This window comes from Cetorhinus maximus, chromosome 1 (genome assembly GCF_964194155.1).
Source record: "Cetorhinus maximus chromosome 1, sCetMax3.hap1.1, whole genome shotgun sequence".
Taxonomy (NCBI): Eukaryota; Metazoa; Chordata; class Chondrichthyes; order Lamniformes; family Cetorhinidae; genus Cetorhinus; species Cetorhinus maximus.
The window spans coordinates 98,891,940-98,906,606 of NC_135879.1; the positions used below are offsets into that span (position 1 = coordinate 98,891,940).

The 14,667-nt window shown below is 40.4% G+C and overlaps 1 protein-coding gene across 2 annotated transcripts in view; it reads right to left on the reverse strand.

The window, feature by feature from the left end:
* Nucleotides 1–4,986: 4,986 nt before the first annotated feature.
* ccni (cyclin I) overlaps nucleotides 4,987–14,667 on the reverse strand; it is a 45,173-nt gene continuing 35,492 nt past the window's right edge. For both annotated transcript variants that reach the window (XM_078544399.1, XM_078544408.1), the window contains 4 exons: nucleotides 11,827–11,901; nucleotides 9,260–9,400; nucleotides 7,985–8,215; nucleotides 4,987–6,639 (listed from right to left, as the gene is read on the reverse strand). In XM_078544399.1, the coding sequence (XP_078400525.1) occupies nucleotides 6,187–6,639; nucleotides 7,985–8,215; nucleotides 9,260–9,400; nucleotides 11,827–11,901 (900 nt within the window). In that variant the 3' untranslated portion in view covers nucleotides 4,987–6,186. The remainder of the gene's footprint in view (nucleotides 6,640–7,984; nucleotides 8,216–9,259; nucleotides 9,401–11,826; nucleotides 11,902–14,667) is intronic.

The window sequence follows — 14,667 nt, forward strand, 5'->3', positions numbered from 1 at the left end:
GATATGTATTTGTTAGGAAAATGTATTATCAATAAAGTTAGCTCAGCTACAATGTCAACAGTCTGTGTGCATCATTGAAACAAAATACAAGGCAACTCTCCAAAAAAGCTTCATTCCACTAATTCTGGCATTTTGTTCATTTCGGATTTTAATCACTGCACCATTGGTGGCCGTGGCTTCATTTATCCAAGTCCTGGAATTCCCTCCCTAAACCTCTTTCCTCCTTTAAACCTACCTCTTTGACCAAGCTTTTGGTCATTGGTCCTAATACCTCTTTATTGGGGTCTGTCGCATTTTGTTTGATAATGCTCCTTGTAATGTACCATCACGTTAAAAGTACTATTTAAATTGAAATTATTGTTGCAAGAGTTATGAGTAATGCAGTGGCAATTATGTCTTTATCTGATTGTTGCAGTTAGTGAAATTTATTGAATGGTATCTATGATATAAAACATACTCAGCAAAAGGTTAACCTGTGAGGGGCCTATCCTATAGACACCACCCCTGCAATCCCTCTCCCTTTGTATTCAAAACAAAGTAAATAAAGACAAAAATAAAAATACCTGGAAAAAGTCAGCAGGTTTGACAGCATCTGCGGAGAGGAACACAGTTAACATTTCGAGTCCGTATGACTCTTCAACAGAACTAAGGAAAAATAGAAAAGAGGTGAAATATAAGCTGGTTTAAGGGAGGGTGGATCAGGTAGAGCTGGATAGAGGGCCAGTGATAAGTGGAGATAACCAAAAGATGTCATAGACAAAAGGACAAAGAGGTGTTGAGGGTGGTGATATTATCTAAGGAATGTGATAATAGGTGACATTAAGGGTGGAAAGCAGGATGAGCAAGGTACAGATAGCCCTAGGTGGGGGGAAGGGATCGAAATAGGCTAAAAGGTAGAGATAAAACAATGGATGGAAATACATTTAAAAATAATGGAAATAGGTGGGAAAAGAAAAATCTATATAAATTATTGGAAAAAAGGGGGGATCGGGAAGGGGTTGGGGATGGAAGAGAGAGTTCATGATCTAAAATTGTTGAACTCAATATTCAGTCCGGAAGGCTATAAAGTGCCTAGTCGGAAGATGAGGTGCTGTTCCTCCAGTTTGTGTTGAGCTTCAATGGAACAATGCAGCAGGCCAAGGACGGACATGTGGGCATGAGAGCAGGGTGGAGTGTTGAAATGGCAAGCGACAGGGAGGCCTGGGTCATGCTTGCGGACAGACCAAAGGTGTTCCGCAAAGCGGTCACCCAGTCTGCGTTTGGTCTGTCCAATGTACTCCACCCTGCTCTCATGCCCACATGTCCGTCCTTGGCCTGCTGCATTGTTCCAGTGAAGCCCAACGCAAACTGGAGGAACAGCACCTCATCTTCCGACTAGGCACTTTACAGCCTTCCGGACTGAATATTGAGTTCAACAATTTTAGATCATGAACTCTCTCCTCTATCCCCAGCCCCTTTCCGATGCCACCCCCCCCCCCCCCCCCCCCTTTTCCAATAATTTATATAGATTTTTCTTTTCCCACCATTTCCATTATTTTTAAATGTATTTCCATCCATTGTTTTATCTCCACCTTTTAGCCTATTTCGATCCCTTCCCCCCACCCCCACTAGGGCTATCTGTACCTTGCTCATCCTGCTTTCTACCCTTAATGTCACCTATTAGCACATTCCTTAGATAATATCACCACCTTCAACACCTTTGTCCTTATGTCTATCTCCACCTATCACTGACCCTCTATCCAGCTCTACCTGTCCCACCCGCCCCCTTAAACCAGCTTATATTTCACCTCTTTTCTATTTTTCCTTGGTTCTGTTGAAGAGTCATTCGGACTCGAAACGTTAACTGTGTTCCTCTCCGCAGATGCTGTCAGACGGGCTTTTTCCAGGTATTTTTATTTTTGTTTTGGATTTCCAGCATCCGCAGTTTTTTGCTTTTATCTTAAAGTAAATAAAGACCTCTGTCAAACAGAATTATGGAAGTTGGATCAAAAGCAAAACACAGCAGGTGCTGGAAACTCAGGTCAGGTAGCATCTGTAGAAAATAAAACAGATAATATTTCAGGTTGATAGTCTTTAGTCACAAAAGATCGATGTGTGGAGATTTTAGGAACCTGTTGTATTAGTCATGAGTATTTAACTGTCCAAAAAACCTTTTTTCTACATAAAGCAAAAATCCTTCCTGCTATGGAACTTTCTGCGTCTTGTTCTCGCCTCTCTAATCTTCCTCCTAATTCCCTAATACATGGAACTAAATACCCTTGACCTCATTTGCACATCCCTCTGTGCGGTGTTGACCCATCTTACTTTCCACACCATGTACTTCTGATCCTAACCTTTCCACGTTAGACAACCCTCCCATTCCACACATTAGTCTAGTAAACCTTCTCTGAATGGCCTCCAATGCATTTACATCCTTCCTTAAATAAGGAAAGCCAACTCCAGATGTGGTCTCACCAATGCCCTGTAAAACTGAAGCATAACCTCTCTACTCTTGTATTCCATTCCCCTCACAATAAACGATAACTTTGTTAGCTTTCCTAATTATTTGCTGTACCTACATACTAACCTTTTGCGATTCATGTTCCAGGACCCCTCAGATCACTCTGCATCTCAGAGCTCTGCAATCTCTCGCCATTTAGATAAATGCTTTTTTATTCTTCCTGCCAAAATAGACAATTTCACATTTGACCACATTGCACTCCATTTACCAGATCTTTACCCCACTTGCTTAACCTATGTCCCCTTCATAACTTACTTTCCTACCTATCTTTGTATCATCAAATTTAGCAATCATACCTTTGGTCCCTTCATCCAAGTCATTTATATAAATTGTAAAAAGAGGCCCCAGCACTGATCTTTGTGGCACACCACTTGTCACACCTTGCCAACCAGAAAAAGACCCATTTATGCCTGTTTCCGGTTAGCTAGCCAATCTTCTATCCATGCCAATGTTACCCTCTCCACCATGAGCTTTTATTTTCCACAATAACCTTTGATGTGGCATCTTATTTAATGCCTTTTGGAAATCTAAGTACATCTACTGGTTCCCCTGCATCCACAGCACATACTACTACTTTAAAGAACTCCAATAAATTGGTTAAACATGATTTCCCACTCACAAAACCATGTTGACTCTGCCTGATTGCCTTGAATTTATCTATTCTCCTTACACCTCCCTACCCCCAACCACCCAGGTGATGCATGAACTACAGGGCTTATTAACCAGAGCCCTCTACTCCTCTATTTCAAACTACAAATGGAAGCATTATTGAGCCACTTTTATACACTTGCTTAGTTCCCTCAACCAAGCAACAAACATATACCGGATACCTAACTCCCACCATTACTCAGCAATTTTAGTATTGTTCCATTTGATTAGAAAATAAGCTTTATCAAGTGTTTCCTATGGGTGGCAATGAAGGTTTTATTGAATCCCCAGTATTTTTTGACTGTTTACAATAAGGTAGATATTCTGCAAAACATCCTCATGGGAGGTAATTCATTGTCAAGTGAACAAACTCCTACTTAAACTAACTATTCCTCATTTAGTGCACCTCTTATGGAGGCAGCAATAGCAAACGCTGGAAATATTCAGCAGGTTGGTCAGCTAATGTTTAAAGTTAATGTTTCCAGTTGATGACCCTTCACCCACAGATGCTGCCTGACCTATTTCCAGCAGCTGCAGTATTTTGCTTTCGTATTGGGAAAACAACCTCATTGGCAATGCTGCTGATTGATATAGGTAATGGTGGCAGATGGTATGTCCTGATCAAAGGGACTGGTTTATTTTATTGGTGTGTATCTGCATGAAATGAAAGAGTTTTGTAAATCAATCACATTAACTACAGCTTCCTAAATTCAACAGTATTTTGCTCAAAAATAGGGTAAGATGTCTGCCATCAATGTAGGCCAAAAGGAGGCATACTAAAACAATGCAGTTTCTACAAGTGGATTAACTTTGGTACAAAAACAAAAATTGTTGGAAAAACTCAGGTCTGACAGCATCTGTGGAGAGGAGACAGAGTTAACATTTCAAGTCTGTATGACTCTTCATCAGAACTAAAGAGGAATAGAAATGTGGTGAAATATAAGCTGTTTAAGGTGGGGTGGGACAGGTGGAGCTGGATAGAGGGCCAGTGATAGGTGGAGGCAAAAGGAGAGATTGCCAAAGATGTCATAAGCAAAAGGTGTTGACGATGTAATATTAGCTAAAGGATGGGCCGGACACGGTTGAGGGCCCTGTCAACCACCGTGGGTGGAAAACCTTGGTTAAGGAAGACATGTCAGAAGAACGGTTTTGGAAAGTGGCATCATCGGAACAAATGCAAAGGAACTGAGAGAATGGGATGGAGTCCTTACAGGAAGTGGGGTGTGAGGAGCTATCGTCGAAGTAGCTGTGGGAGTCGGTGGGCTTGTAATGAATATTGGTGGATAGTCTATCACCAGAAATTGAGACAGAGAGGTCAAGGAAGGGAAGTGTCAGAGATGAACCATGTGAAAATGATGGAGGGGTGGAAATTGGAAACAAAATTAATAAATTTTTCCAGGTCCAGATGAGAGCATGAAGCAGCACCGAAGCAGTCATCGATGTACCGGAGGAAGAGTTGTGGGAGAGGGCCTGAGTAGGATTGGAGCAAGGAATGTTCCACATAACCATAAAGAGACAGGCATAACTGGGGCCCATGCGGGTACCCATGGCCACACCTTTTATTTGGAGGAAGTGAGATGAGTTTAAGGAGAAATTGTTCAGTGAGAGAACAAGTTCAGCCAGACGGAGGAGCATGGTGGTGGATGGGGATTGTTTGCGCCTCTGTTGTTTTCCAGCAATTTTTGTTTTTGTTTCAGATTTCCAGCATCTTGCTTTTAACTTTGGTACATTTCTTTTGAGAATAATCAACATTGTATAAAAGTAGTTGTGTAACAGCTTTAAATATAAGACTTTAGAAACAGTATTCTGTATTTGAAAAGCAAACAAAAAACACAATATTGAATCAAGGACAAGTTTATTGCTGCCAGAAGCACCTCAGCAGTACAACCCCACGTTTTCAAAGAATGCAGTACCTTTTTCAGACTATAGAGAGAGCACAGTGCCCAAAGTCAAGGTGGTTTAAGAAACAGGTAGGGAAAAAAATAACAATTACTTTTTCTTCCACATTTGGGATCAGTTAAAGCATTGTGGAAGCTTTAATGGGTTTAATTTTAAATAACTTCCCATTTAGAATCATTTTTGATCTTATGTGAATTCCAGGTAATAAAACCCACTGTGATGTGATCTGAAGTTTTGGTATAAAAGGTCAAAACTCAGGTTTGCGTAAACTAAACTGATGCAGATTTATGGCAAGTTCATGGTTTCCCAAAAATGGCACAACTCAATTAAAAGGACAAATAAATAGGCATCTTCTAAACAGTGGTAAACCACTTTAGTTAACTGATTATAGCATTAATTTACAAAACAATGCTGAGAATTCACATAAAATCAACCATTCCTTAAAAATATAACATTTGCTTCAGACCCAAAAGATTTTCCAAATTAAAGGAAAATAAAACCCAAAAGTGCTGTTTTCCATTATGAAACAAATTTAGAGCTTTTCATTCATGTTAAAAATCTTTTTTCTTGTTCATAACCAAAACCTTCCAGCAATTTTAGCGTTTGAGCAGCTTGGCCACTCAAGAAAATTTGTTTATCTGACAATTTTCGTTTAACATCACATATCCTGAAGAGTTACAAAAATACTCCCATCCAAAATTCCTCTTCAGCAAAGGTCAGTGTATTTAAGACAAGATGCACATCAAACATATTTAAGCACAAGGAACTACAGGATGAAATTGGACGGTAAGCAACAACTAGGCTGTAAAATTGAATATGTCACAGTGAATTGTGGACTTGGAACTAAGAACAGAGAGCACAAAAACAGAAGATTTAGAAATAGATGCAATTATACTTACAACATGAGAGAAAACTGTTTAAAATTGCTACAACTTTTTTTGTTCCAGTTTTTGGGTCTTTTTTTATTTTTTTTAAGTATATTCTTTTTTATACTTTAAGTGCTTGAATAAATGGTTAAACTAAAATTAGCAGCATGAAAATGTGTAGCTCACTTCATTTCGGCCTGGTAAGGTATGCCCTTCAACACTCTTCTTCCTTGTAACATAGCGTAAGCCTTAAACTTTAGCCACTTTGGCCAGTTAGATGACTGTAACTGGCTGAAGCGGAGGACATGGAGAGATACTACCCTCTTTAATCTGTAGATTTGTGCCATAGCTAGAGGTTACAGCATCCATCCCCACAATTTCTTGACTGCCGTCCTCATTGTACAAACGCTTTATGCCATCATAGAAGTCATCCACTTCCATCTCTTCTACTTTACGTTTTGCCGAGGCCTGCTTGCAGCTGTAGGAAGCAGGCAGGCGTCGGCAGGGTGCTGCTGTACTGCCAATTCTCTTGGTGGCGCCCTTGACATCAAACTCTGGCTCTGTGGTAGGGGAGGAATATAATCTAAGTGCTCCCCTTGCACATGGCACCATGGTTTGCTTGCAGGGGTTGTAGATGTATACCGCATTAGGTGGTAGGGAAGCCTGAAATGTGGATAGGTGTCCAGCCACAAGCTCTCGACAGCGAATTAGCTGTAAGCTATCGATCTGAAAAATGAAAACACTATAATTTGAATATCAAATGTTCAAAAAAGCCAGGTAGAAAAACTAGGTGCCCATAATTGATGCATTAAATACTGTCACATGAAATCAATCCACAATAAATTTTAGATATTTGAAAGTTTCTTCCCCCTCACAAAATGAGTTCCATTTCCAGGCAGTTGCAGCAGTGAACACACAAAACTCTTAATCCCAAGTACATTTAGTATTATAATATAGTGGATCTAGTTTTAGCAGACATTTTAGGATTTTATCCAAAATTGTTCAGTGGGGACACTAGCTGCTGCAGCACATAGGATCAATACAATCAAAAGGTTCTGTACTGTTTTAAAATATGTGAAATAGTTCTAGTCAATAGTAATTCTGTTTCCAATTTTGTTTTCCACAGGAAGGATAAGAACATAAGAAAATCAGAGCAGGAACAGGCCATTTGGCCCTTTAAGCCTGCTCTGTCATTCTGTAAAATCATGGCTAATCTTCTACCTCAACTCCACCTTCCAGCACTATCCAAAAAAATATCAGCCACAGTCTTGAGTATATGCAACAACCGAGGGTTCACAGCTCGGAGACAAGAATTCAAAAGATTCATGACCCTCGAGTGACCCCGGGTTCTAGATTCCCCAGACCGGGGAAACATTTTTTCAGTATCCACCCTGTACAGCCACTTAAGAACTTGGGATTCAATTTGATCACCTCTCATTCTAAACTCCAGGAGATATAGGCCTTTTCTACTCAATGTCTTCTCATAGGACAATCTCATCATCCCAGGAAACAGTCTGGTGAACCTTTATTGAACTCCTCTAGAAGTATGTCCTTCCTTGGGTATGGAGATCAAAACTGTACACACTATTCCAGGTGTGGCCTTACCAATACCCTGTATAACTGTGGTAAGACTTCTTCACTCTTATACTCCAATCCCTTTGTAACAAAAGCTAACATACCATCGTCTTCCTAATTGCCTGCTGTACTTGCATGTTACTGTGCTTCATGTACAAGGACATCTAGGCCCCTTCTGAGTGTAAATAATTCCTCATCTCTCACCACTCAAATATTCTATTGGTTGTTCCTACCAAGTGGATAACTTTACACTTCCCAACATTGTACATTCTTGCCCACTTACCTAAGCTGGTTGACTACAGGATGGTGCAAAAATAAAATAGCTGCAGTTCCTGAGCCAAATTTTTTTAACCACATCAAGAATATGGGTACTTATTCTGACTATCCATTTAAATGTGAAAGAGAATTGGTCTACATATATGCAAACACAATACATGCCAATTTTTAAACTAGCCACTTTTACAGATATCTAACCCAGATAAACATTAACACATACCTGTGCCCTTTTCAGGAGATCAATAGTGAGAGCTAGCCAATCAGGAATTGATGTTTCCAGCTTGAGACTGATGATAGCCAGTGCAAGTGTAGAGCCCTTGAACTGTAGAAGCTGGTGACAGGCCACACACTGCTGTAGCTGCCTGATAAGGAGTGCAATATGTTGGGATGGGGTCATCTTAGGCAGGTTGCTGAGTAACTGGGGACGGCTGGACATCATCATCGCATGAAACTAAACAAACATTTTTTCTTAAAAAGAGTCAAGACTCATTTGAATCACAGTGATAACAAAAACATTTGTTATAGAGTATTCGAGCATGAAAAAAATCTTGAAGTTGCACAGATTTCAAATAAGTATGTTTATCCTTCACATGTCACAAAGACAAGTTTCCCTTTATCCCAGGGTACTGATGCTAACTGTTGGCTTCTTGTGCCACCCCACTTGAGATTAGCTAACTCAACACTAATTAAAACAAAGTCCTTCCTGTTCTGCACAGCTAACTATCAGTTTTATAAGATCTACTCTTGTCAAAGACTACCAGGAAGAATGGCAGAGAAAATAATGCACAACAAAAACATTCTAAAATCAACCCCTGTATGAATACTGAGAGAAGAGCAGGTGGAACAGGTTTGGGAAAGCCCGATCATTCCCTGGCCTGCTGTGCTCTCTTTCAGCTGTACTGAGGAGGTGCTGAAGCCTGACACACTAGGTTAAGAGGGGCAGATGAAGTGAGATTATCTTTTCCAAATGAAATTCAAGTATTAATACATAAAGATTTCTGACAGTTATGGCAAGGTACATAACTAGTACACCAACAGAGGACAATGTTAAAATCCTAGTATATAACTCATCATGAAAAGAGGGTTAACATAAAGAAGTTTTAATTTACAGGACCTAGAAGTAGCACATGTTTTGCCCTTTCACTCCCACTACCCAAATGACTATAACGTGCAATTCCTACCACAGGGAGTGGTTGAAGTAAACCACAGATATATTAAGGGGAAGCTGGATAAACATGTAAGGGAGAAGGGAATAGATCAGGCTTGTCCAACAGGTGACCTGTGAAGCCCCTCTATAAGGTCCACAGCGGCAATTTTCAAAACAAGGGCTGAGGGTCGCGGGAGTGCGTGGCGGAGCAAGGACGGGAGGTGGGAAGGTAGGGAGGGCGCGAGAGAGAGAGACAGCATGTGACAGTGACCGTCATGTGGAGCTTTGGAGTAATTACTCAAATACATTTTGCTAAAGTCTTGAGATATTTTAAGAAAACATACTTACAATGTGAAGGAAGTCCAAAGGTGTTGCTGTGTGCAGATCCCAGTTCAGTTTATCCAGTACAATCCTCTCCATTCTCAGAATATCTGCAGATGAACAACCACAATTGCTCTTCTTCACCATGTCCTTTAGAGATGGAATGATCTGTAGAGAAATGAACAGATGCAAACAAAAATGATGCAACATTTGTATCTTCCAGTTCCAGAAGCAGTAGAAATCCACTTCACTGCTCAGTTTGAGCCTGTAGGATTTTTTATATGCATCTTGAGGCACCTTTGAAGAGTCCTAATGAGGGTCAATTCCACATTTGTAAGCTGCTATAATGGTACAAGTTTTTGGTCTAGTCAAAAATATAAATAAATGCTTTGAATACCTTGCAGTATTCACAACACAAGTTAAGGTAACCGTAATCAAAACAAGCATTACATACCAAGATAAAAGCAAAAAACTGCGGATGCTGGAAATCCAAAACAAAACCAGAAATACCTGGAAAAACTCAGGTCTGACAGCATCTGCAGAGAGGAACACAGTTAACGTTTCGAGTCCGTATGACTCTTCAACAGAACTAAGGAAAAATAGAAAAGAGGTGAAATATAAGCTGGTTTGGGGTGGTGGGGGGGTCAGGTAGTGCTGGATAGAGGGCCAGTGATAAGTGGAGATAACCAAAAGATGTCATAGACAAGAGGACAAAGAGGTGTTGAAGGTGGTGATATTATCTAAGGAATGTGATAATAGGTGACATTAAGGGTAGAAAGCATGATGAGCAAGGTACAAATAGCCCTAGTGGGGGTGAGGTGGGGAGAAGGGATCGAAATAGGCTAAAAGGTGGAGATAAAACAATGGATGGAAATAAATTTTTAAAATAATAATAAATGTGGGAAAAGAAAAATCTATATAAATTATTGGAAGAAAGGGGGATCGGAAAGGGGGTGGGGATGGAGGAGAGAGTTCAAGATCTAAAATTGTTGAACTCAATATTCAGTCCGGAAGGCTGTAAAGTGCCTAGTCGGAAGATGAGGTGCTGTTCCTCCAGTTTGCGTTGAGCTTCACTGGAACAATGCAGCAGGCCAAGGATGGACATGTGGGCATGAGAGCAGAGTGGAGTGTTGAAATGGCAAGCGACAGGGAGGTCTGGGTCATGCTTGCGGACAGACCAAAGGTGTTCCGCAAAGCGGTCACCCAGTCTGCGTTTGGTCTCTCCAATGTAGAGGAAACCGCATTGGGAGCAGCGAATGCAGTAGACTAAATTGAGGGAAGTGCAAGTGAAATGCTGCTTCACTTGAAAGGAGTGTTTGGGCCCTTGGACGGTGAGGAGAGGGGAAGTAAAGGGGCAGGTGTTGCACCTTCTGCGGTTGCATGGGAAGGTGCCGTGGGAGGGAGTTGAGGTGTAGGGGGTGATGTCGGGGTGGATCAGGGTGTCCTGGAGGGAACGATCCCTGCAGAATGCCACCAGGGGGGCTGAAGGGAAGATGTGTTTGGTGGTGGCATCATGCTGGAGTTGGCGGAGGATGATCCTTTGAATGCGGAGGCTGGTGGGGTGATAAGTGAGGACAAGGGGGACCCTATCATGACCCTATATATATATAGATTTTTCTTTTCCCACCTATTTCCATTATTTTTAAATGTATTTCCATCCATTGTTTTATCTCTGCCTTTTAGCCTATTTCGATCCCTTACCCCCCACCCCACCCCCCACTAGGGCTATCTGTACCTTGCTCATCCTGCTTAATGGCACCTATGATCACATTCCTTAGATAATATCACCACCTTCTACACCTCTTTGTCCTTTTGTCTATGACATCTTTTGGTTATCTCCACCTATCACTGGCCCTCTATCCATCTCTACCTATCCCAACCCCCTTAAACCAGCTTATATTTCACCTCTTTTCTATTTTTCCTTAGTTCTGTTGAAGAGTCATACGGACTCGAAACGTTAACTGTGTTCCTCTCCACAGATGCTGTCAGACCTGCTGAGTTTTTCCAGGTATTTCTGTTTTTGTCAAGCATTACATACATTTGCTTCAGAATGACACTAACACCACAAGCATTCAATAGCCTTTAGCTTTGATGTTATAGAAGGCTAGTATGTCTCCTACGCGAGGTAATCATCTCTTAGGAGTGTTTCAGGGTTAGATTTGCAAGCCACACCCTCAAGACTCTTTTTCTGGCTTGATAGCATTAGCCAAAGATCAAGGTGGAGAGATCGATCTTCCAAGACATGTTTAACTCAGATTTCAAACAGGCAAAATGAAAACAAAAGGTATTACACAGTACAGTCTTTAGGTACTGATTTTAAAATGAACTTGAAACATTTCTTAAAAATTGTAAAACGCATGAAATAGTGGCTTTGGCATTTCAATTTGCTCTGCCACAAAATAGCAAATGGTAAGTTCCCAATCTCAGTTGTACAGTCAATGGAAAAAAAACAGCACAAGGCTCCTGAATGCATACAGCATTTTATGAATGATTTGGGGACAATAGGGAGGGCTTGGCGGGGGGGTGGGGGGTGGAAGAAGCAAAGAGAAATTCAATAAATTTTGCCAATTAAACAAAATAGGCAGTTTACCAACCTCATCTTCTTCATTGGTTTTAGCTGCCAGGAAGAAACAACTGATGGCTATGCAACGCAGATACTTTGGACGGGCCTTGAAAATCAGGAAAAGTAAAATTAATTTTTAAAGTATTTAAACAGTACATATTTCAAATACTTAATTTGAAGGAATCAAATAGAGTGCCAGTTGTGTATTTTTCTCAGCGGTTGAAGTTGCAAATTGCATTTGTATGTTCAAAGTCATGAAGAATAAACTACATTCTGTGGTTATGAGTGCTGTCAGGAATCTGATATACATATTCAACTGCTCACCACAGTGGAGTTGACAGATCATCCAGAATGCCAAGTAGAAGTAGAAATAAAGCTAGGGTGGTTCGTGACAAATTACATATATGGCAATGACTGAAGCTTTATGCTTTAGTGCCTTGTGAATACACAAATGCAGCTGCCCATGTAATGTTTAGAAAAACTCAAAAGGCAATCAAAAAGTTTTGCAACTCTACATTTTCACGTAGGATGGACAGCACAGACAAGCCATTTGGACCAACTGCACTACACTAGTATTTATGTTCCACATAAGCCTCCTCCTCTTCATCTCACGCCATCAGCATACCCTTCTACTCCTTTCTCCTTCATGCTTCCCCTTAATACATCTATGGTAATCACGTCAATTATTCCATGTGGTCGCAAGTTCCACATTTGTACCACTCTTTGCGTAAATAAGTTGCTCCTGAATTCCATGTTGGATTTATTGACGAGCATCTAATGTTTATGGCCTCAAATTTTAATCTACAAGAGAAAGCATCTCAGTGTCTACCCTATCAAACTCTTTCGTCATTTTAAAGACTTCTGTTAGATCACTTCTCAATGCTCTTTTCTAAACAGCCCCAGTCTCTCTCAGATCTGGTATCTTCTTTGGATCTTTTCCAATCCCTCTAGATCCTTTTTATAATATTGAGGCCAGAATTGTGCACAGTACTCCATGTGTGGTCTAGCAAGTTTAACATAATTTAGCTGATTTGCAATTCCTTTCCATTAGAAATGAATCCCAGTGTTTGCTTTTTTTTTAAAAAAATGCTCTTATTAACCCTCATTGCTACTTTGAGCAATGTGTGTATCTGCACTTTGCTCTTCTACTCCATTTAGACATTTATCATCCAAGCAGCATGTGGCCTCCTCATTCTTCAAGCAAAATGTACACACATCACATTTGTCTGCATGGAAATGAATTTACCAGTGACACACCTTTCACGAATATTAATGTTGTCTTATATTTTGTCACATTGTTCCTTGGTATTATCTACCTCCATTTGGGGAGGTCATCAATAAAAACTTGCATTTATGTTGTGCTTTTAATGTAGTAAAATGTTCCAAGGCACTTCATAGGATCATTAAACAAAACTGACAACAAGCCACATAGGGAGATATTACAGCAGATGTCTAAAAGCTTGGTCAAATAGGTAGGTTTTAAGGAGTGTCCTTGAGGGAAGACAGGCAGAGAGGTAGAAGAAAAAAATTCCAGAGTTTAGGGTCTTGGCAGCTGAAGTTATAAGAGGTCAGATTTGGAACAGCACAGATATCTCAAAGGACTGGGGGTAAATTACACAGATAGAGAAGGCTGAGGCCATGGTGGGATCTGAAACAAGGAGGAGAATGTTAAAATCCAGACAGCTTAACTAGGAGCCAATGAAGGTCAGCAAGCTCAGGTGTGATGGGTGATTAGGACTTGGTGCAAATTAGGATACGGTCGAATTTTTGATGACCTCAAGTTTACAGAGGGTACAACATGGGATGGCGGCCAGGATTACATTGGAATAGTCACATTTACAGGCAACATAGGCATGGATAAGGGTTTCAGCAATAGATGAGTTGAGGCAAGGGCGAAGTCAGACAATATGACAGAGGTGGAATTAAGAAGTCTCATGTTACTATGGATATGTTGTCAAAAGCACATCTTGGGAGTCAAATATGACAAGGCTGCGAACAGTTTGGTTCAGCCTCAAACAGTTGCCAGGGAGAGGGATTGAGTTGGTAGCCTAGGGAATGGAGTTTGTGGTGGTGACCAAAGACAATGGCTTTGGTCTTTCCAATGTTTAATTTACTCTGAAAATTTTGAAATTATGCTTCAAGTTCCCAAGTCCAAATAGTTTTATGTAAATTATGAACTGCAGCAGACTCCATATCGATCATAATAGGACACCACTTCCCATCTTTTGCCAGTCTGAGCAGCTATCCGTAACTACTGTTTTCTCCTCTGTAGCCAGCTTGCTATCCATTCTATAACTTGTCTTGGCTCCACATACTCTATGCAGAAATTTTATCAAAGGCCTTTTAAAAATCCAACATATAACTACTGCATTACCCTGTGTTACTTCTTCGAAGAAGTCAAAGGTTGGTTAAGCATGACCATCCCTTTTGAAAATCCATACTCACTACTCTTATATTTTGAGTTTCCAAATGCTTTTCCATTGCTTTTTTCTTTAAGGATTCAATTATTTTCCCTACCACCGAGGTTAAGCTAACAATAGTTCCCTAGTTCCTTGCTCTACTTCCATTTTTAAATCTAGGTATAACAATAATCCTCTGGCACCATTCCATTTCCCGATGATTTTTTATACATATTCAATGGTGTCTCTTAACTCTTCCATAGCTTCTTTAATATACACAGGTGCAACCTGTCCAGACCAGGGACCATATCCTCACCAAATTTGATTAGTTCGTCAATTGCATCCCCTTTCTATCGGAATGTCTTTATATCTTTTTTGATCTCTTTTTCAAATATCATGTCCACCTATTAGTTTCCCTAGTAAAAAGAGGTAAAGTAATTGATTAATATCTCTGCCATGTTGCTGTCATTACC